The 22,869-nt window shown below is 53.9% G+C and overlaps 2 protein-coding genes across 6 annotated transcripts in view; both read left to right on the plus strand.

Annotated features, from left to right (window-relative positions):
- The first annotated feature begins 59 nt into the window (after positions 1–59).
- On the plus strand, positions 60–19,236 carry Znf653 (zinc finger protein 653). Of its 3 annotated transcripts, none has more exons than XM_055601269.1 (9): positions 60–697; positions 3,715–3,758; positions 6,003–6,218; positions 15,937–16,551; positions 16,677–16,848; positions 16,957–17,068; positions 17,839–17,953; positions 18,251–18,350; positions 18,447–19,236. In XM_055601269.1, the coding sequence occupies exons 1-9, from the start codon at positions 405–407 to the stop codon at positions 18,622–18,624; spliced, it is 1,845 nt and encodes a 614-aa protein (XP_055457244.1). In that variant the 5' UTR covers positions 60–404; the 3' UTR covers positions 18,625–19,236. The 3 variants fall into 3 exon arrangements, with proteins under 3 accessions (XP_055457244.1, XP_055457243.1, XP_055457245.1); XM_055601268.1 differs by having other exon boundaries at positions 16,653–16,848; positions 18,447–19,234; XM_055601270.1 differs by lacking the exon at positions 17,839–17,953 and having other exon boundaries at positions 16,653–16,848; positions 18,447–18,567.
- Positions 19,237–22,172: 2,936 nt separating this feature from the next.
- Elavl3 (ELAV like RNA binding protein 3) overlaps positions 22,173–22,869 on the plus strand; it is a 33,610-nt gene continuing 32,913 nt past the window's right edge. For all 3 annotated transcript variants that reach the window (XM_055601377.1, XM_055601379.1, XM_055601378.1), the window contains exon 1: positions 22,173–22,575. In XM_055601377.1, the coding sequence (XP_055457352.1) occupies positions 22,567–22,575 (9 nt within the window). In that variant the 5' untranslated portion in view covers positions 22,173–22,566. The remainder of the gene's footprint in view (positions 22,576–22,869) is intronic.

The raw sequence follows: 22,869 nt of genomic DNA on the forward strand, positions 1-22,869 counted from the left end.
TTTTACCTGCATGTATGTCTATGTGAGTGTCATAGCTCACAGTTGTGAGCTGGGATTTGAACTTGGGTCCTCTGAAGGAGCAGCCAGTGCCCTTAACCACTGAGCCATCTCTCCAGCCCCATTAAGAATAAAATCGTTAATCACACTGCTCCAGAAATCAAGAGACAGCCAAGGATAACCAGAGTTCCCGAATCCTGCTGCCTCTATTTCCCAAATAACTGTAACTGGGGTGCACCTCCGTGGCCTGAGCCAGACCAGGCGCATGCGCAGCATCGGCTAACTGTCTCCGTTTGGCGCCGCGGGCAGTGAAGACTGTGAGAAATCTCCCGGCGGCGCAGACTAGACACGCCACTTCCGGTCGGGGCTCTTAACAACGGGGGAGGCCGGTAACCAGGGTGGGGGGGATGGCGGAGCGGGCTGCAGAGCCCGGGGCGGAGGCGGAGGCGGGCACAAGCGGGGAGGCGGCGGCGGAGGAGGGCGCGGCGGGCAGGAAGGCCCGGGGCCGGCCGCGGCTCACGGAGTCCGACCGGGCCCGGAGGCGGCTCGAGTCCCGGAAGAAGTACGACGTGCGGCGCGTGTACCTGGGCGAGGCGCACGGCCCCTGGGTGGACCTGAGACGCCGCAGCGGCTGGAGCGACGCCAAACTCGCCGCCTACCTCATTTCGCTGGAGCGTGGCCAGCGGAGCGGCCGCCACGGGTGAGGGGGCGCGGGCCGGGAGAGGGAGGAGGGAGGGGGAGGAGAGCTCGGGGCCCCGCCCTCCGCTGGCCCCTCGCCCCCGGCCCGCCCCCGGCCTCGGGGCCCCGCCCCCAGCCTCCAGGCCGGCCTAGGTCTCGGGCTTAAGCAGCCCAGACCCCTCCACACGCCGCCTCGCAGCTCCGCCTCCGGCCCGCTGACTACCCAATGCGAGCTTTGCCCCGCCCCTCGCCCGCCTCCAGGCGCTCTGACTGACCCGTCTTGGGTCTGGCAGGTCTCGCTTGGGGCTTGTGACAGGTGCTGGGCACCCTGGTTTTCTGTGTATGAGTGCCTGCCTGTGTGTATGTGTACCATGTGCATGCCTGCTGCCTGCAAAGGTCGGAAGAGGGTGTCCGATACCCTGGAACTGGATTTACACATGGTTGTGAACCACCACGTGGGTGCTGCAAACCAAACCTGGACCCACTGCGAGTTCAGAAAACGGTCTTAACGACTGAGCCATCGGTCCAGCCACCTCTCAGTTTCAACTCCCGTGTTAGGGCTATTTACAAAGACTGTAGGAAGGACTCTGGTCCTCAGTTAGGCCAGTGACCTTTTTTTCTTTTTTTTAATCTGACTTTCCCTTGGCTGAATTGCTCCCCGGAAGCCAAGGGGGGTTAGGGGTGCTGTATGCAGCATGGCCTGGGTGTCTAGACATAAGAGTAATGTTTATTTGTTTGTTTGTTTTTTGAGACAAGGTTTTTCTGTGTAGCCCTAGCTTTCCTGGAACTCACTCTGTAGTTCAGGATGGCCTCAAACTCAGGAATCTGCCGTCTCTGCATCCTGAGTGCTGGGACTAAAGGCATGCGCCAGGCTTGCCATCAGGGCTCTTTTAAGATTTTATTATTGTGTGTTTGTATGCATATGTGTGTGATGTATGCAGGCCCACAGGAAGAGGTGGGAAGACAGCATTGCAGAGCTGGTCCTCTCTGCTGTGTGGGTTCCAGGGATCAAACTCAGATCATAAATGGCTCAGCACACTATAGTTGTCCACATATTGGTACATTGTCACACGCTTCTTGCCCGTTCTGGCCCTGGAAGTACGGATGCCCCCTCTCTATTTGAGACACAAGCATTTTGTCTCAGTGTCCTCCAGTGTCTTGGGTAGGGTTGGATCCTGTAACTGTGACAGGAGAGAACGGAACAGCAGAACCACCCATGAGAAAAACTGCTGTACCCTTAAGAACAGCGAGATGGTGGAACATTTCCAACAGAGGTTACTGCTGTTGCCCCGAAATGCAAAGATACCTGCAGTGGGAAAGAGAGCTGGAAGCTCAGGCACGAGAGACGCCTCGGCTTCCTCAGTCAGCTGCTGTATGTTGTGAACACCCTATTTGATGTTACCTCTATCTGGTCTGCACAGACAGTTCCAGCCCACCAGGACTATGGAACGATACTCTGTCTCAATTAAAACACAAATTAAGAACACAGAACTTAGAAACGACTTGGCCCACCGTGAGGATTCAGTGTTTCTTGTTCTCTTGTTTGCACTCAGCATCTGAATGACTCTTCATTCAGAGTTGATTCAGGGTCCGAAGAGGGTAGCTCAGTAGTTGAGAGCACTTGTTGCTCTTTTATAGGACCTGGGTTTGGTTCAAATCACCCGAATTGTGGTTCACAACCATCTGTAGCTCCAGTTTCAAGGGATCCAATGCCCTCTTTTGACCTCGATGGGCACCGGGCACAAGGCTGTTACAGAGACATAAATGCAAGCAAAAACTTATGCACATGAAATAGTAAAATCATTTTTCAAAAGTTATCCAGGGATAGTGGCACAGGCCTTTAATTCCAGCACTTTGGAGGCAAATGCAGATAGAGCTATGTGAGTTTGAGGCCAGTCTTGTCTATATATTGAGTTCCAGGATAGCCAGAGCTGCATAGAAAGACCCTGTCTCAAAAGAAAACAAACAAAAACCCATTTTGATTCTGAGGGGCAGTAACCAGCCAGGAGCAAGGGGTATAGCTCAGTGGTGCCTAACCTGTGAAAAGCTCTGCCCCCCCCCACACTCACACATACACACACTTATACACACACACTCACACATACACACTCACTCAAATACTAGTTGGGCATATGGTGCCATCAGTAGGTTGCCTATTGTGCATGAAGCTCTAGATTCATTGCACATTTTTAATCCCGGCACTTCAGAGGAAGGCATTTTTCCCGAGCCTGATGATCTTAGTTGATCCCCAGGACACATGTGGTCCGAGGAGAAAACTGACTCCTGCAAATTATCCTCTGCCTTCCATGCACAAGCACTGTGGCATATTCCTTATCCCTGTAAATAAATAAGCATAACACAGATTCTTCTTACGAATCAAACTCTTTCCCTGAAGCATGAGGAGTAAGAGTAGGCACTGGCAAGCCAGGAAGGAGGGACTTGGAATAGTCCTTCTGCCTCTTGAGTGCTGAGATTATAGGCATGAGCTGCCATGGAGGGTTTATATGGTTCATGAAAAGGAACTCCAGGCTTTGAGCATCCTAGGCATGCACGCCAGTATTTTCTTCGTATTATTTTTTCTTTAACCTAAGCTGGCCTTGACTTCTTGATACAGCCTAGACTGGCCTCGATTCATGATCCTCCCACCTTTGCCTTCTGAGTGCTGGGGAGACAGCCATGCACCCCCATTCCTCACTAACGTTGTCAGTGATGGTTGGTGGAATCTGTGGCTACAGAGGCTGACTCTGCACAGGGCATGTGTCCCACAGGGTAGAGGTCATGGTGCCCTCTTAGCCTTCTTCCCACTCTCCCATATCCCATCTATCTGGGACCTTCTGAGCTAAGTAATGCTAAGAAACCTCCATTCGGGGCTGCTGACAATGGCAGTTACCCAAGCCCAGACTGCTGGAGAGGGAACAGGACAACAGACGTTCAGATGCCATCACAGAGCAGATGAACTGCTGTCGTTTTTCTACCAGGCCAGGACTTGGGCCCAGCTTGGCCCCTTAGTCACCTTCACCACCTCTCTCTGTGTTGCAGGAAGCCTTGGGAGCAGGTCCCCAAAAAGCCAAAGCGGAAAAAAAGTAAGTGGAGCGGCAGCCTGGAGAGGGGTGGGAGCACAGGCAGAGCATAGCCTACAAGTGGCCAGGCACCATCTCTGGCCCTTTGCTACATGGTTGGAAGGGAGAAGGGCCAGGCCCTGCTCTGCCTGCTAGAGGCAGAGTGCGTCGTGTACCAGGTGGGTTGCATTAAACAGGCCCTGCTTAGCATGCCCTCAGTGCCTTGCCAAGTTCTTAGGTTTTGGATCCCCATCGTGCCTAGCAGGGTGGTCTGAGAGAGAGCCACCCGGTGGCAGTGAGCCCTGCCCTGCCCTGCCTCTTTTTTTGATGTAAAGGGCTCATGTAGCTCAGGTTAGCCTCAGACTCATTCCATAGCAGAGGTGGCCTGTATCCCACAGTGCTAGGCTGACAGGTGTGTGCCGTCAGTACAGTTCATGTGGGGCTAGTGATGGAGCCCAGGGCTTTGTGCATACAAGTGAGTGCCCGATGACTAAGCCGTATCCCTGGCTCCCCACCTGAAAAATTGTTTTTACACGTATTTACCCTTTTTTGTATGTACACACGTGTGTGCACTTCACAGGTTGGGAATCAGAACAACTTGTAGGGGCTGGCTTTTGCCTTCTATACATACGTTCTGAGTATCGGGCCTGGGAGGTCAGGCAGCATGTACCCCAACTCACCGAACCATCTTGACAGCCCACTGTTTTCTCTGCCTGGTTTTGCCCTGTACTCCAGGCTGGACTCAGACCCGGCTGTTTAAGGATTAGCCATTCTCATTCCCAGCTTGAGTGAGCTATAATCTTTACTGTGCAGCCCCAAAGGGCTAGGGAGTGCCAGACTGGAAATGGAGCAGCGTGGAAGTCATGTCACTGACATGGCTCTCACCAGGACAGAGACCATGGGCACATTTCTACAGCCTCGCTTCCTTTTAGCCCCACCCCCATCATGCTGTCTAGGCCCCGGCCTTCCTCAGTGCCCTTGAGTCTTCTTTGCTCCCTCTTGCTTTCCTGGCAGTCCCCAAAGGTGGAATCCTGGTTCTCCACTGGCCACTCACTTAGAGCTGCCCAGCCAGATTGTGGCAAAGCCAAGATCTGAATGCAGGCAGTCTGGCTCTGCTGTACCTACCCTCAAGCACCCTCACCTTGTTTGGGAGCTCTTGCCCGAGCCAGCCCCAAGGAAGCAAAACTTGTTGATGTCTCTGCCATTGTGGGAAAGACAGGCAAGAGGCATCTGAATAGATGGCCACAAGCAGCTTCTTTGTGCTGTTACAAACAAACCAAAGGTGGCTAGAATGACTGGAAAGATGGCCTCTGAAAAGGGGGTACATGCATCTGAATGAAGGCACTGAGCAAGGCTGTTACCTGGAGAAACAGGGCATAGCCTGTGCAAAGCCCGAGGCATGCCTAGCTCATTTGAAGGACAGCAAAGAGGCCATGTAGCTAGAGGGAGTGAAGAGAAGAGGGAGATGGAAGGGAGGACGTGGGACCTGGCAGTGCTGTATGGCCTTGCTGGCCATCCTGGCACTTGCCTCTCTCCATCCTCTTTGAGCTGAGAGAGGACATGTCCTGCTCTCCTGGCGCCCCCTCATGGCTGTAGATGGCACCGTGAAGGCCCAAGGGAGACTTCCTAGGACTGTAGGATGAAGACTTTGGTTTGGTTTTGAGTTGTTTTCTTGTTGGTTTTTTGTTTTTCAAGACAGGGTTATTCTGTGTAGCCCTGGCTGGTCTGGAACTAGCTCTGGTAGACCAGACCTGCCTGGAACTCATAGAGATCCACCTGCCTCTGCCACCTAAGTGCTGGGATTAAAGGTTGCACCACTGCTGCCCACCGGCAGGATGATTTTTAGTAAGAAACAGCTGGGCATAGTGGCACACATCTTTAATCCCAAAAGGAGCTAAAAGTTGAGCATTGGTGCACACCTTTAATGCCAGCACTGGAGAGACAGAGGCAGGCAGGTCTGTGTGAATTCAAAGCTATCTTAAAAAAAAAAAAAAAAAGAAAGGAAAAGAAAAGAAGAAAGGAAAAAAAAAAGAGAAGAAAAGAAACAGCCACCAGTTGTTGTGGCTCCAGCCTGTGCTGGTCTCCATTACCTGTCTGACTTTACTTAGCCAAGGACAGTCCCTGCTAGCTCCAGGTCCTAGTTAGCTCTAGGTTGTGTCACCTCTCCAAGCCGCAGTTTCCTCTTCCGCGTAGTGGGAGTGGGATTTGTTGGCCCCAGGGGAAGTGGAGCACCTGTTCTCACATCCACCTGAGGCCCTGTGTCCTCAGGGCGGCGGCGCAACGTGAACTGCCTGAAGAATGTGGTGATCTGGTATGAGGACCACAAACACCGCTGCCCATATGAGCCGCACCTGGCTGAACTTGACCCTACCTTCGGCCTTTACACAACGGCAGTGTGGCAGTGTGAGGCTGGACACCGCTACTTCCAGGACCTTCACTCTCCGCTCAAGCCCCTCAGCGACTCAGAGCCCGACAGTGACAAAGGTGGGTCTACAGGCTTCGGAGCCTCTGTCCACTTCCCAGGTGGGTCAGCCTGGGCTGCCCCAGCCTCAGTGAGCCAGGACTATGGCACTGGTGGCTTTAAGACCATGGCCTGGCCAAGCCCCTTGCAGACTGGAAGCCTTTGAGTCCCAGCCAACCTGAGCAGAATCCTGTCCTCCTGCAGACTAACAACGTTTTCATTTCCTTCAGCTTTTTCAGGAGGCCCCATAAGTGGGGTTACTGGTTTTCTTTTTGTGTTAAAGATTTTATGCGGTTTTTTTGTTTTGTTTTGGTTTTGGTTTTGGGACAGGGTCGCACTGTGTAGCTCTGGTTATTTTGGAGCTTGCAATTTTAGACCATTCTGGCATTCCTCTGCCCCCTGAGTGCTGGGATTAAGATGTGCACCACCACACACAGCCCTGTTCTCCTTCCATGAGTCAGGGTCTTGATATGGCCCATCTGGTCCTGAGTTCTGGACAGCCTTCTACCTCATCCCACCAATACTGGGATTGCAGATGTGCATGGAAAGCCTAGCCCTCGTAGCATATTCTAGGCCGGGCTCTACCACGTGGTTCTACCATGCCCTTAGCTCCTCCCTGGAAGATTCTAGGTAGGTGCTCTTCCATTGAGCCACACATCCTCATCCACACTTCCCTTTGTCAGCCCTTAATTTTTTTTCATTTTTTAAGTTTTAGGTGTGTTGGGTTAAATTTTGTGTGTATTTGTTGGCACGTGTCTGTGCACCACAGTGCCTTTGAGGTCAGAAGAAGGGTTGGATTCCCTGGACTGGAGTTCTAGATGCTTGTGAGCTCATGTGGGTGCTGGGAACTAAACCTTGGTCCTCTAGAAGAGCAAACAGTACTCTTAACCTCTGAGCCACCTCCCAGCCCCTTTCAGCATTCTTTTTACTTTTAATTTTGAGGTACAATCTTACTAAGTCACCTAAGCAGCTGGCCTTGGACTCTGTAGCTCAAGTGAACCTAGAATTTGAATTTGAAATCCTACTGCCTCAGCCTCCCAAGCAGCTAGGATTACAGGCCTGGGCCATACTCAAGCTTCTTTCCTGTTCTTGATTATCTATTCCCACTGTTGTCCCTGCCTCCACCACCACCACCCACTGCTCCCTGAGTCTGCCACATTTTTATCTCCTCCCCTCTCTCCTGTCCCACACGAATCACACTGGGCTTGGTGCCCACGGAAGCTGAGAGGGACTCTTAGGAAGGCCCAAGTACATCCTGGTGTGGGCAGTGAGGATGCTGCGTGCTACCTCAGGACTTGGCATCACTGACAGGCCTATAGGGCCAGTTGCCAAGTAATGTTGCAGGCCTGAGGGTGGAGCTAGTCATCAGGGCTAAGTCTGTGCTGGCAGGCGTCACCAAGCAGGTGGCATCCCAGCTGGCTGAGGGGAAGCTGGGCTGAGAAGTACTCCTGGTGGGCCCACACCCACGGCCACCCCACTGGGCCTTGGCCAGTCTCCAGAGGGCAGGTGTCCTGTGCTTTTTGGTTAGCACCCTGCCCTCCTTCACCTGCCACTTCTCCTTCAATGTGCCCCACTGGAGGCCCTGTCCTGGGCCACCTGAATCTTCCCATAACTCTGTCATTTGTCCTGCCATACAGCTCTTAAGGAAACGCAGCAGGATTGGGACTAGTCGATCTGGTATCTTCTTAGACTGATTGTGTCACCCCAGGCCAACACTGACCTCCATAAAAATTGGGCTTTTGGGAATGAGTCCTGTGATCCATTAGCCATATCTGCCCAGGCAGCAGTAAGGAAGTGGGTTTGCTCCTATCCTGGCCTCTTCCCCAAGCACCTCTCCCTACCTTGGTCCATGCGTGGGGTGGCCATGCCACCTCTCTGGAGTCAGCCTGAGAACCTTCTGCTGGAACTGTGAATGAAGTCCAGAAGCACATAGACACTTGTTTTCTTGGTAGGCATGGGCTAGAACCCAGACCCTTACATGTGTTAGGCAGTATTCTACCCTTGAGCTCTTTGGGAGCTGGGGATGGGGCTCCAGGTTGCCCATGCTGGCCTTGAATTCACTTTATAGTGCCAATAGGCTTTGAACTACTGATTTTTCTGCCTCAGTCTCATGAATATCTGTGGTCACAGACTGGCGCCCCCAGGCCTGGTGTGATTACATCTCTTTCAGGAAGTTGGTGGGGGCTGAGAAGTTACGGGTGACAGGAAGGCCTATTTCTTTTCCCAACCACTCTGCAGCCCCTGAATCAGGGCAGTGTCTCCTTTGTGAGTCAGCTTTCTGTCACTGTAATAAATGTCCAAAACAGTTCGCTTAGAAAGAGAACAGGCTTATCTAGGTTTCAGAGGTTCTGGCGCTATTGGAACCTGATGTTAGGGATAGTGACAGTGGGAGTGCCTGCAGAAAAGAGCCACTCGCCATAGCCTTCATCAGAACAAGCCAGAGTGGGCTGAGGTCCCGTAGCTTCCTTCATGGCAACCTGGGACCTGAGTCCTCAGGCTCAGCCTGCCTGTTAAAAGCTCCACCACCTGCTAATGCTGCCATTTGGGGGACCATGTCTTTAAAATAGGAGCCTTTGGTAAACACTTAGCTAAGCCATAGCCATGTCCCAAGGGCTACTGAGAAGCCAAAACAAAAACAAAACCCAGAACCTCATCTACCCTTTAGGTCTGTTTCCTAGTAAATAGCCCCAATGCCAGTTAGGCTGGCGGCAGTGATTCTGTGGCCCATAGTGGTGCTGTGAAGGCAGGCCATGCACACAGCTGCAATAGGTGGCAACCCAGGCTCTGGAGCCATAAAACTCAAGAGTCTCAGCCAGCATGCCCAGTTATTATGGGCATAGTCAAAGTCCCGGTCACTCATGGCTCCCATCTCTTCAGAGTGTAGAGTTTAATAGCAAATACCTGATTGACATGTTGACCCCTTGGCTTACTGGTGGTGGCCTTCTAGGAGTGGGAGGGATGCTTTGCCCAGGGGCCTTGTGTGTGCGTGCACACATGTGAGTTCAGGTGCCCAAGAAGGCTAGAGGCTACAGGCTAGAGGCTAGAGGCTACAGGCTACAGGCTACAGGCTACAGGCTACAGGCTAGAGGCTAGAGGCTAGAGGCATCTGATCCCCTGGAGCTAGTGCTACAGGTATGAAGCTTCTTGGCATGGGTGTTGGGACTGGACTCAGAACCTCTACAATAGCAGTACATGTTCTTAACTGCTGAGCCCCTTCTCTGGCCCCTCTTAGGCATTTCTGTTCTAGGATAGAAGCAGGCAGTAAGCAAAGTCATTAGTGCAGCGTCAAATACTCAGGGAAAAAGGCTGTTTGAGACAGGTGGTCAGGTGCCTCTCTGGGAAAGTCAGTGAGTTGCCTGCAGCCCCAACCAGTCCCTCGGAAAAGGTTCTGGCAGCTGGGATTCCAAGTGCAAAGACCCTGAGGCCAGAACTTGTCTAATGTCTCTGGAGTGGGAGACCTAGAGAGGAAATGAAGTCAAGAGGCAGGGAGATAATTCAGCACATGCAGCGGGGGCCGCAGAGATACACCAAGTGCCTTCAGAGCACTTACAGAAAGGAGACCTGGCGCTGAAGTGGCACTTACTAGGACTTTTTTACTTTTATGTTTTGTTTTTGGTTTTTCAAGAAGGGATTGTCTGTGTGATCTGGTTTTCCTAGAACTAGCTCTGTAGACCAGGCTAGGCTGGAACTGAGAGATTTGCCTGCCTCTGCCTCCTGAGTGCTGGAATCAAAGCGTGCACCACCACACCCGGCAGCTTTCTAACTTTAAAAAAATTATTTGTAGCCAGTTGCAGTGGCATATGTCTGTAATCCAGCACTTGGGGAGGCAGAGGCAGGCAGATATTTGTTAATTTGAGGCCAGCCTGGTCTACAAAGCGAGTCCAGGACAGCCAAGACTACACAGAGAAACCCTGTCTCGAAACACACACACATACACACACACAAAACAAAAAACAAAGAAAATTTTTATTTGTGTGTGTGAGTAGGTATGTGGTGAGCATGTAACAGCATGTATGTTGAGGTCAGAGGGCAGCTTGCAGTGTCAGCTCTGTCATTGCACCATGTGGTTCTGGATGGAACTCAGGTTGTCAGAGGTTTGGTGACAAGCACATACCCTTCAAGTCATCCCACTGGCTACATCACAGCCCTTATTACTGTGTGGCACTCTAAGTTGTTTCTCACAAACCTAACCTAACCCTCTTGCTGCCTTGTACCAGGGGACTCAGGCTCTTTTTGTCCTGTGGCTCTATCCTCCTGGGCCTGGCTGGCTGGCAGGTAGGGGCAGGGAGGTGGAAGCTTGGCCCAAGGGAAACCGTATCTACTGCTCTGCTGGCTGGAACCAGTGCCGGACCATATCTACCTGTTGCAGACATGGGAGATAAACACCATCAGGGTGTGTGTGGGCAGCAGGAAGAGCTTGGTTTGGGAACAGCCAGCCTCTCTCTCACAAAAAGTGATGAGCAGGCTTTCAGGAGCTGGGGACCAAGCTGCCTCTGTCACAGGGTTGCTGAGGCCATGACCAGCATCTGTAGGGATTGAGGAGAGACAGTTGGGCTGTGGGTGGATGGATTTTTGGACGCAGTCCCAACAGGTTTTGCTGACAGATTGGAAGTGTGTGAGAGAGTCAAGGACAGCCCCAGGACATTGGCTTGAGCCACGGGAAAGAGAACTGTCCCCCTGTGAGACAGGGACACCTGTGAATAGCACAGGTTCTGTTGCAAGAAAATCTAGGTGAGAAGATCCCAGTGTCTCTGAGTGGATTCTGAGATGGGGGCAACAGACAGGGTTTAGTACCAAGAAGTTGGGCCTCAGTTGGGAGGCCGGGCTCCTCGTGAATGGATAGTCACCAGGACACTGGCATAGCCTTTGGGGGTCACAAAACTAGAAACTGTTCAGGAGCTGGGGAGATGGCTATGTTGGTAAAGTGCTTGCTCTGCAAGAATGAGAACATGAGCTCAGTTCCCAGCACATAAATCAAAAAAGCCAGGTCCCCTTTCTCACTCCTGTAATCCCAGCAGTGGGGAGATGAGGACAGGAGACACCTTGGGACTCATTGACCAGCCCATCTAACCAAAATGGTGAGCTCCAGATTGAGGGAGAGATCTTCTCTTCCAAATTAATTTGGAACTAGGCATGGTGGCACACCTCTTTAATTCCAGCACTTGAGAGGCAGAGGCAGAGGCAGGCAGATTGCTGTGAGGTCAAGGCCAGCTTGGGCTGCATAGTAAGTTCTGGGCCAGCCAGGACAACATACTGAGACCCTGATGTAAAAAACAAAATAAAAATAAATGAATAAGGCAGGAAGTGATGAAGAAACACAAAGTTTGTTTCTGGCCTCCACATCTGTGCATGTGTGCACACACATGCAGATACATGGACGTGCACACACGCACAGTAAACACAGCTGCCCTCTGCACCCGCAGGCCCTTTACTCACTGCTGGTGTCTACGCACAGTCACTCACTCAGGCACTGCGCAGACAGTACTGTATGGACCTCTTTTCTTTGGAGTTCCTTTTACTGTCTGCTTTGTTGAGATGCTTAACCCTTACTTTCTTCTGTTTTCTTTTGTTTATTTGCTTCTGAAACAAGACGTATCGAAAGAGTAGTCTGTACTGTGTCATATTATAAATGATTTAAGGCAAATAAATGGAAGAATGTATATAGGGTCTGTGAAGGCTAACATTTTGTTTTTTATTTCGTTTACTCGTTGAGGAGACTGTGTGAGGCATGGCACCATTGTGGATGTCAGTAAACATCAGAGGACAACTTAATGGCGGTTTTTGGTCACCTTTCTACCATGGGGATTCTTGGGGTCAAACTCGGAGCCTCAGGCCTAGTGTTTTGGTTTGTTTGTTTGTTTGTTTGTTTGCTTTTTGAAGACAGGGTTTCTCTGTAGCCTTGGCTGTCCTAGACTTACTTTGTAGACCAGACTGGCCTCAAACTCAGAGATCTACCTGTTCCTGCCTTCCAAGTGCTGGGATTAAAAGGGTACATCACCACACCCAACTTCCCTGCTTTTTTTTTTTTTTTTTTGTACTAAAAAAAAAAAAATTATTTATTATGTATATGTATACCATGTTCTGTCTGCATGTAAACCTGCAGGCCAGAAGAGAGCACCAGATCTCATTATAGATGGTTGTGAGCCATCATGTGGTTGCTGAGAATTGAACCCAGCTCCCCTGGAAGAGCAGCCAGTGCTCTTAACCTCTGAGCCATCTCTCCAGCCCCTTCCCCTCCCCCTCCCCCCCATTTATTTTTTTGAGACAGATTCTCATATATCCCAGGCTAGCCTTGAACTCACCTTAAAGCCAAGGATGACCTTGAACTTCTGATCCTCCAGCCCAGCACCCCAGTGCTGGACTTACCGCATCCCACCATTTATGCAGTGCTGGGGAGGACTGTGTGTGCTAGGCAAGTGCTCTACCAGCTGAGCTCCCGCGGCAGCCTGCAGGCACTGCGTTAAAAACTAATGTTAGGCATGGGGACCCACACCTGCACACCTCTGCTCCCTGCCCTTGGGAGGCAGATACAGGTGTATCTCTGCAAGTTCAAGGCCAACCTGGTCTACAGAGTGACTGCTGAACAGCTTGGGGCTACCTAGGAAAAACATGGGCCAAGAGAAAAAAGGATGAGTGTTTGCCTGCATACATATGTGCACCACATGGTGTCCGGTGCCTGTAAAGACCAGAAGAATGTCTCCGATTCCCAGGGCTGGAGTTGTGGAGGCAGTTGTGAGCTGCCATGTGGATGCCGGGAGCTGTACTCTGCTCCTCTGCAAGAGCAGCCAGTGCTCTTAGCCACTGAGGCATCTCTCCAGCCCACAGATACTGCATCTTCTGAGAATTTTGATGTCCGCTTGGAGTTCTAGAACCAATCTCCTCTGAACAAACTTCTAACATCCTTAGAATTCCCCGAGTGTAGGAGTATTTTTCTTTTTTGTAAACTAGTCATACAATAAGTAGTTTCTTCTTGATATATTTTTACTTTATCAGTGTGTGTGTGTGTGTGTGTGTGTGTGTGTGTGTGTGTGTATCTTAGAGCTGGAGTTAGAGGTTGTTGTGAGCAACCTGGGAATGGAACTTGGGTCCTGTGGGTGAGCACACGTGCACTTTAACCCTAAGCTGGGGCATCTCAGCAGCCCTGATAACAGTGGGTTTGTAGATCATATGGGTCCACTTTAACAAGGAGCTCTTTGGAATACCCCTGAATCTATGCTAGTTAGCTGATTCTGGGTCAGTCATCTACAGAGCTGCTGGACGGAGGCTCTTCATCTAAAAGAGTGAACACCCACCCCTCAGGGAAGAAGTTTGCTCATGAAGGCTCTTCTGAGGCTGGGAAGATGGCTTGGTCAATAAGTGCTTGCTGTACAAGCATGAAGACATGAGTTTGGGTCCTCGGCACCCACAGCAAAGCTGAGTGCCAACCAGTGAGATAGCTCAATATGTACAGATGCTTGTTGCCAAGCCAGATGACCTCAGTTCTGTCCTCAGGACCTACATGATGGAGGGAAAGAGCCAAGTTGACCTCTGACCTCCACAATGCACAACATGATGTCCCTACCTCAAATAAAGAAATCTGAGAATAAAATAATGAGGGGGTGAGGCTGAAGACCTCTGGCCTCTGCACCCCCTCAATAAAATAATGAGGGGGTGAGGCTCTGGAGTAGTGAGCAGACAGCTTTGGTGGCGTGGGCGCATGATGGTGCTGAGATGGAAGTGCACTCTGAGGGGTGCAGGAATTGGAGTCTGTCATCAGGAGCTAGGGTCTGACTCCAGTGTTGCTCTCCTCTGACCATTGCTGAGTTATACCTCATAATAAAGCTGTGAGCAGAAGCAGGCTGAAGGGAGAGCTTCCAGGAATCCATGAGTCATCCCAGCAGCTCATGGCCACTGAAAGCGGCATCATGGGAATTCCCAGCTGATACCTAGACAGACAGACAGAGGTCCAGGGCTTTCCACGGGCATCAGAAGTGGAGAGAGTCTTGTGGCAGAGCCCTAGAAGCCTGCTCCAGGTAGATTGCTTCCGAATCCTGTGGAATTAATTGAAATGACAGCATCTGACATGAATCTAACTAGTGTGGAGAGTCAGCACTGGTGCTGGGTATGGTGGCACATGATTTTGATCCCAGCCAGCACTTGGGAGCCAGAGGCAGGTGGGTTTCTGTGAGTTCAAGGCCACCCTGGTCCTCACATGAATTTCAGGTGAACAAGGGAAACATAGTGAGACACTGTCTCCAAACAGCAGTAAAACAAGCTAGAGAGGCCAGGGAGGAGCAATGTGAGGGCCTAGCAGAGAGGCTCTGTGGTGATTTGAGTGCAGCCAGCCAAGTCAGGTGGTATAGGCACCTAGAAGGGACCACTGGCTTCGGCCCTGAGAGTCACAGTACCTTGTTCCTGGTGACACATAAATTCCAACAGGAGCTCCCTCCCCCCAAGGTGTATATGTTTTCACGTGAGTGGGGGTGGAGGCCCTGGGTAACCTTGGGTGTCATCCTTGACGGTGTCATCTGCCTCCTTTGAGACAGGCTTCCGCACTGGCCTGGGGCTCTCCATTAGGCTGTCTGGTCGGTGAACTCAGGGACCCTCCTGTCTGCCTCACCAGTGCTGGGGGTGGGGCTCACACGTGTGTACCACTAAGCCTGACCTGACATTTTAGAATTGTTTTAGGTGTTACTAGTATGAACATGTAGTGTGTATGTAGCATGTGTGTGGCTCGTTGCGGGGAGGATTACAAGGGCAAGTGTGTGGAGGCCAGAGGACAACTGTGTTGATTCCTTCCACCTACATAATGTATTATGTAGTAGAGTAGTTTTTCTTTGTGTGTGTTTTGTTTTGTTTGTTTGGTTAGTTGGTTTTTTGAGACAGGGTTTCTCTTTCTCTGTGTAGTCCTGGCTGTTCTGGAACTCACTGTGCAGACCAGGCTGGCCCCAGACTCAGAGAGATCCACCTGCCTCTGCCCCCCAAGATCTGGGATTAAAGGTGTGCACCACTACGGCCAGGCTTCTTAGTCACTTTTCTGTTGCTGAGATAAAACAGCATGACCAAGAGAGACTGCTGGAAGAAAGAATTTATTCTGACTGACAGTTCTGGGGTAAGAGTCCCTCTGGTGGGAAGCGTGGCAGCCAGAGAATGACGCTGAGAGCTTTTATCTTCAACTGCAGACACAAGCAGAGAGCAAGTGAAAAACAAATGAGGCAGTGTCACCTCAAATCTCGGCCCTAGCGATACACTTCCTTCAACAAGGCTGTACAAGTTAAACTTCCCCAAACAATGATACCAACTGGGACAAGTGTTCCAATGCCTGAGCCTATGGGAACATTTACCACTCAGACCACATGTGGGTTCCAGAAACCAGACTCAGGTAGCCAGACTTGCTTGGCAAATGCCTTTAACCACCAAGCCATCTCACCAGTCGACACGTAGCAATTTCAAGATTCTTATTTTATGCACATGAGTGTTTAGTCTGCCTGTACACGTGTTCAGTACTCATGGAGGCCAAAGAGGTGTCAAGTCCTCTTCAACTGGAGTTACAGACTGGATTGAGCCACCGTATGGGTGCTGGGAACTGAACCCTATTCCTCTCCAAGAGCAGTAAGTCCTAACTGCTGAGACATCTTTCCGACTCCCAGCACGGTATTTCACATGGCTTCTGGGGCTGGAACTCATGTCCTTGTGTGCTTACAAGCCCTTTAGGCTGAGCCACCTCCCGGCTAGTAACCGTCTTCTTTTCTCTCTCTGCAGTGGGCAATGGCTTGGTGGCTGGCAGCTCTGACTCATCCAGCTCTAGCTCCAGCTCTGACTCGGAGGAGCCTCCTGAGGCCCAGCCAGCCAAAACCTCAGCGGCTGCCACTGCAGCCATCACCCCCACCAGCCCCACAGGCAGCAGCGGGCTGATCACTCAGGAAGGAGTTCATATCCCCTTTGATGTCCACCACGTGGAGAGCCTGGCTGAGCAGGGCACCCCTCTGTGCCAAAACCCTGCAGGCAGCGGACCTGAGGCCCTGGAGACAGTGGTGTGTGTGCCTGTGCCCATGCAAGTGGGCACTGGTCCCGGCACCCTCTTTGAAAACATGCCCCAAGAGGCACTGGGTGAGGTGGTGGCCAGTTGCCCAGTGTCAGGCATGGTGCCTGGCTCCCAGGTGATCATCATTGCTGGTCCTGGCTATGACACCCTCACAGCCGAGGGCATCCACCTCAATGTGGCTGCTGGCAGTGGCACTCCCAGCAGCGGCCTGGGTGAGGAGGTATCCTGTGCCATGATGGAGGGTGTGGCAGCCTACACGCAGACGGAGCCCGAGGGCACCCAGCACAGCGCCGTGGACACCACCTCCATAGCCAGCATTGAGACCAAGAGAGGTCTGGGGGTGCCACTGTGGCCTCTGGCAGGGGTTGGGAGGGGTGGCAGAGGGGAAGAAGTAGCCCTCGAAGTGAGCTTCTTGACAGCTTTCTCCCCACAGACAGCGCCCCGTGTCGCCCCGTAGAGAAGGAGGACCTGTATATGCTCAAGGAGGAGAAAGAGGATTCAGGGGCCCCAGAGCTGGCCGAGTTGGCAGCCACCATCCCCGAGAACACAGAGGCAGATGTGGATGGCGAGGAGCTGGATGGCAGTGACATGTCCGCCATTATCTACGAGATTCCTAAGGAGCCGGAGAAGTGCGTGCTAGAATGTATGGGTGGGCCCAAGGGCAAGGGGCAGCTGCAGGCTTATAACACTGGGGACTGGGGACTGGCACCCTGATGCCACAGGCCCCTTCTCTCCAGGAGACGGCGCAGCAAGCGGTCACGGGTGATGGACGCTGATGGCCTGCTGGAGATGTTCCACTGTCCCTATGAGGGCTGCAGCCAGGTGTATGTGGCTCTCAGCAGTTTCCAGGTGAGGCCGCCCTCTAGGCAGGCCTGTTGCTGGTCTAGCTGGCCTGGCCCATGTGGCTGCACGGAGGACTCTCTAGGTGTTGGTGGTGCAGGGCCAGCCCCCATGAGCTCATTTCATCCCAGCTGCCCTTGCAGGACTTCCGGCTGCCTCAGCCCTCTCTGCAGACACCAGGCATAGCCACCTGGTCTGACCAGCATCTCCCAGCACCCTCTTGGTTTCCCACAGGAGGACTACCCCAGTCCCAGGATCTAGCCAAGCTTGGCGCCCCAGATCTTTATGCAATTAGAACTCTTTTCCCATAGTTTGCCTTCTGTAGTGTGGATAGCATATACCCTAGGGGCAAAGTGGGGTTTCCTCATGGCAGCACACGGAAGGCAGCACCAGCAGACCCTTGAATTTGCTGAGCATTCATTAAAGCACCTAGGCTGTTCTCATGGGTTAAAGAATGAAAGAGCAAAAACAAAATGAATCAAGTCCCCAAGGGCAGTGCAGCACCTGTGAGGCGGCAGCCAACGCTGTGGCCGAGCCTCGGGTTTCTCGTGTATTGGGCTAGCAGCAGGAACCTGCCACGGCTAACTGGAGCCCGGAGCCAGGATTGGGAAAGCTGCCTTTTGACCCCAGTGCTCCTGCCCAGGCAGGGCAGTAGGATGCCTCTTCCACGGTCCGGTCTAGGCTGACTGTGGCTTAAGTCCTGGTGCCCTGCATGTCTCCCTGCTTTAAGAGCCCCCAGGTGGGCCTGTGGTACACACTGCTGCACCTCTTACCCCTAGAACCACGTCAACCTCGTGCACCGAAAAGGGAAGACCAAAGTGTGTCCTCACCCTGGCTGTGGCAAGAAGTTTTATTTGTCCAACCATCTGCGGCGACACATGATCATCCATTCAGGTCAGGCCCTGCCAGCCGGGACCCTCAGGCCAGGTGTAGTGCACATGTGTGAATCCCAGGCTTCAGGAGGCCTGGGCTGTACCAGAAAATCCCACATTCATACCCGTTCGGGTACTGGTTTTCATGTGCAGTTGTCCCGGCTCCAGCATTGGTCACACGCGAGCTCATCTTAGCTGGGCAGTTGACACCTTGTGACAGGAATCACAGCCCTCTTGTTGCTGTCACTCCAGCAGGCGCCAGGGCTGTGGGGTGGGGGAGCTTGCTCCTGGTGGTCTGCTGAGGCGCTGCCCCCTGCAGGTGTCCGAGAGTTTACCTGTGAGACCTGCGGCAAGTCTTTCAAGAGGAAGAACCATCTGGAGGTGCACCGGCGCACGCACACCGGGGAGACGCCCCTGCAGTGAGTACGGGGGCGCTCGGGGCGGAGGGGGCCTGAGCGGGCCGCAGGGAGGCTCCACCCGCGGTGACCGGCCCGGGCCCCTCCACCGCCACACAGGTGCGAGATTTGCGGGTACCAGTGCCGGCAGCGCGCGTCGCTCAACTGGCACATGAAGAAGCACACGGCCGAGGTGCAGTACAACTTCACCTGTGAGCGCTGCGGGAAGCGCTTCGAGAAGCTGGACAGCGTCAAATTCCACACCCTCAAAAGCCACCCGGACCACAAGCCCGCCTGACCGCCGGCCGCCCCTCCGCGGACCTCAGCCTCTATTTATTTGTACTCTTGGACGCTATGTCCAGACCTGTCAGAGCCCGAGACGACCACGGGGGCTTCCCCGACCGCTGGCCGGAAGGAGCGGTCCCCACTCCTCCCTGGGCAGGTCCCCACCCTCCCCATCCCCTCCCTCCCATGGAGCTGGCCCCTGGGACTGCTCTGCTGCACTGTGTGGAGAGCTCGGAACAGATTAAAGTGAAGAGGGAGATGCCCTTCCCTAGGCCTGGGTAATTCTGGGGGCAGAGCACCCCTCTGTGGACAGTTCACCCGTCCCTTCCCCACGGAGGCTGGGTTGGGGGTAGCCGCCCTTGGCTAGCCAACAGGGACTCTTCCTGTGAAGTTCTTCCACAGGGTGGGGTAGGGGTCCACAGTCCTGATGCTCACACCTCCCATGTCGCACAGAATATTCATTCCTGGCCCAGAGGCCTGCGGGGTTTGCTGAGCTGTTGAACAAACACTTGGAAACCCCAAAACGAGCCATCTGCACTGGAGACAAGCACTGGGCAGAGAATGGCAGGATGGGTTGGGTTAGGAAGGGAGGGGGCATCTCTAAGGAGGTGGCTTTTGCACTTGAGCCAGAATGACAAAGAGAATCCATCCTTGTGTGGGAGAACAGCTCGGTGTGGTCCTGGGGCAGGACGCCGCGGGGGGTGGGGGAGCAGAACGAGTGAGTGCACCCAAGGCGTGCAGGGAGACTCGCGGGAAGGAGGTGCCGCCACCAGGTGGTGCGCGAGCAGTGTGTCGGCTGGGGTAGTTGCTGCCACGTGACCCAGGGCCGCACAGCCGCGAGCTCTAGCACGTGCCCTGGGGAACCCTGCCGCACCACGCGCAGATTGGTCCCGGTGGGTGGTGTGGCAACGAGACTCAGCTCCCATTTGGGACTCGGGGCTCCACCGGCCGGTGCAGAATGACTCTAAGCGCTCCAAAAGCCGCTGCTCCTGCTCGTGCCGTGGGGGACAGGCAGTTTCCATGGCAACGGCGATGGGGCCTTTGCCCCGGGAGTAGCCTGGCTGCAGACACCGATTGCCAGCCGAGGGGACTGTGGGGGCAGCTCAGGGCGGGGCTGAGCTGTCCTCTGGGGGAGGCACTGCTTCCGCAGCTGGGTGGCCCGACGAACTCCAGAGGAGCCACGGGGACGCTCTAGCCACCGCCCCTGCTGCGTGGGTCCCTGTGAGAGCCCGCCCTTTCCAGCGAGGGAGCGTCCTCAGTGTGTGCGCTCTCATTGGCTCAGTCTCCAGGGCTTCTTGCAATTGGATTTCTCGAGAGCCATTTCTGATTGGGTAAATCCGGCTGATTCGCACTCCTGACAAGCCACCTCCTGAAGGGGAGAGCAAGAATAATAGGGCCGCCAAGACAGCTCATGGGGAAAACCATTGCTCCCAAAGACTGGCCACTGGAGTTCCATTCCTGGGACCCACCCAGCGAAAAAAGAGGCCTGTATTCTGAAAATTGTCTTCTGACCTACGCACATGCACCACGGGGCACGCACATGTAAACACACTGTTAAAAAAATAAAAACGGGAGATTTGGCTCAGAGGAGAGATGGCTCAGAGGTTAAGAACACTCCTGTTCTTCCAAAGGTCCTGAGTTCAGTTCCCAGCAACCACATGGTGGCTCACAACCATCTATAGTGAGATCTGGTGTGCAGGCAGAATGTCCTATAAATGATAAATTTAAAAATAATAAATTTAAAAATGTAAAAACAAAACGGGTGATATTAGGCTAGCTCCTGTGACTCGGGTTAGACCAGCAGCGCTTTTCCACCTGGTCAAACCGCTGTCTGTGGTGCTGAAGCCTTGCTCGAGCCCCATCCTGCCCCAGGAAACGGAAGCATTAAGGGAGGTGCCCTTTCGTAAAGGAGTGCTTCCACAGGACGACCAATCGCACGACCAGAACGAGACGGTAGCCGATAAGTAGGACTGCCCAGCCCTGCTTACGCAGGTTTGGAGACCTGGTCTATGATCTCTTCAGTGCGGATGGATCATAAAGAACCGTTAGCACAAACCTCTTTACCCGCTTCAGAGCAGCGTGGCATCCCCCCTCCAGGGAAGGCCCCCCGCGCCCCCTTTCTGAACTCTAGATTTTTTGGAGCAATCAAAACCCACCAGGGCTAGTTTCTTCCACAGTTGATAAAGCAGAGCCATCCTCACCACTTAGTCACTTCCTCGCGTCCACGTTTCTTTTCTTCTGCTGTTCTTGTTTGGTTTTGTTGTTTGTTTTGAAACAAGGGCTGTGTAGCTCAGGCTGGGCTGGAGTTCACTATGTATCTATCTGACGATGACCTTGAACTTCTAACCCTTCTGCCTCAGCATCCCCAGTGCTGGGATTACAAGCTTGCAGCCTCACGCCAAGTTTTTGTGCTGGGGATGGGACCCGGGATTCATGTGCACTAGCAGCCGAACCAGTTTCCAGCCCACTTTAAACTACTACTACCACTTCTGCTCGTGTGTGTGTGTGTGTGTGTGTGTGCGCTCGCGCGCGCGCCCAGACGTCAGAAGACAACTTGGAAGAGCTGGTTCTCGCCTTCCACCTTTACATAGGTTCCAGGAATCAAACTCAAGTTGCCATCCGGCACGGTGGCACATGTCTTTCATCCCAGCACTTAGGGGAAGCAGATGACCTCTGAGTTGGAGGCTGCCATGGTCTGTCAAGAGAGGACAACCAGGGCTACACAGAGGAGCCCGTCCCCAAAACAAAACAAACAACAACAAACCCTCAGATTTTCAGGCCTGCATGGCAAAAATCTTTTCCCACTGGGGCATTTCCGCAGCTTCCTACAGCTTTTTGTTTTATTTTATTTTTGAGGAAGGGTCTCATGTAAGTCAGGCTGGCTTTGAACACCTGATCCCCTGGTTCTCTTCCCAAAACTGGCCTTACAAACATGTGCCATTGTGCCCACCTTGTTTTCTTTTGCTTTTTTCTCTTTTTCTTTCTGTTTTTACTTCTTAAAAAGACACAGGGTCTTCTAAGTAGCACACAACGGACTGGAACTTGCTCTGGAACCCAGGTCAGCGTTGAGTCCTGCGTAGCCTCTGCTAGACTACAATATGAGCGATCCTCCCGGCTCCCGACGCCTGATATTATTTCTAATATCAGCAGAGGTCATGTGACGACAGTCACTGTACACCTCGGATGCAGCAGCCCGGGGCTGGTTGTGTTTGGGCCACCGGATGCTTTTTGTTTTTACCCCGTCGGAGTCGGGTGCTGGACAGAAGGGGGGAGCCCAGTTGGTCTGCAAAGCTGAAGGGGTACCCCCATACGCTGTCAGGACAGGACCCAGGGTCCACAGGCACAGGCGCGCCGCAATCTGAGGCGTCGGCCTGTTTGTTCTCGGCGTGCCGAGTCCAGGCCGGCGCGCACTCGCTTCCACCTGCCGCGCCGTCGGGAGCCGGGAGGAGGCGGAGACCCGGCGTCCCAGCCAATGAGCGACGCCGGCGCTGGCAGCTGCCGCTATAAAGGGCTGGGGGCGGCGGCGGTGCGACCCAGAGCGCGGAGCGCGCAGCGCGGGCCGGAGGGAGGGAGGGAGGGCGGGCGTGAGCAGCGGACCCGGCACCCGGCACCGGACAGGCCGGACAGGCCGGACACACGTCCCGCCGCACAAGGCAGAGCTGCCGACATCTCGGTCGGGAAGGGCCATCTCTCCGGGCCCCGCGGGGCCGCGCACCGGGCGTCCTCCATCGCGCGCCCGCTCCCTCCATCCACCTGCCGCCGGGGGCCCGGCCGTCGGCGCGCGCATCCCCAGGTCAGTCCCCGGCCTTCGAGGGCGCCGCCGGCTCCATCTCCGCCTCTGCAGCATCCGCAGACGCCCGGGCGGGACCCCGGCGTGAGCACCAGGCGCCCCCCCAGGAGTGCACGACCCCCGGAGCCGCCCTCGATACGGACCGCGCCCGCCGGGCACACAAGAATGGTCACTGTAGGTACTCCCTTGTCGCCGCGAGACGAACACGGGAGGGAGGGGCCGGGGCTGGCTCCACGGAGACGCGGCGGGGTGGGGGGGTAGGACCAGGCCTAGCTAGGCCTGAGTGGGGGGGTAGGACCGCGCCTCGGGCCTGAGAGTGGGCAGAGCCTCATCCGGAGTTCTGGGGAGTGGGGCCTGGCCTGCGAGGCTTTGGAGAGCCGGGCTGTATGCGGGGACCCTCGGCCGCCTGGAGGTCGGGGTGGCCCCTCTCTGGAAGGCTGTGGGGGAGGGGCCACGGCGGCGGAGGAT

The sequence above is a fragment of the Psammomys obesus genome, unplaced genomic scaffold (genome assembly GCF_907164565.1).
Source record: "Psammomys obesus unplaced genomic scaffold, mPsaObe1.curated_primary_1811, whole genome shotgun sequence".
NCBI lineage: Eukaryota > Metazoa > Chordata > Mammalia > Rodentia > Muridae > Psammomys > Psammomys obesus.

What these genes read in the sequence shown, in the direction of transcription:
- Znf653 (XM_055601268.1), top strand. Translation starts at nt 405, where the DNA reads ATGGCGGAGCGGGCTGCAGAGCCCGGGGCGGAGGCGGAGGCGGGCACA. An exon ending in CAGCGGAGCGGCCGCCACGG is followed by an intron (nt 698 to 3,714) that starts GTGAGGGGGCGC and finishes TCTGTGTTGCAG; the next exon opens with GAAGCCTTGGGAGCAGGTCC. An exon ending in TGGCTCTCAGCAGTTTCCAG is followed by an intron (nt 17,069 to 17,838) that starts GTGAGGCCGCCC and finishes TCTTACCCCTAG; the next exon opens with AACCACGTCAACCTCGTGCA.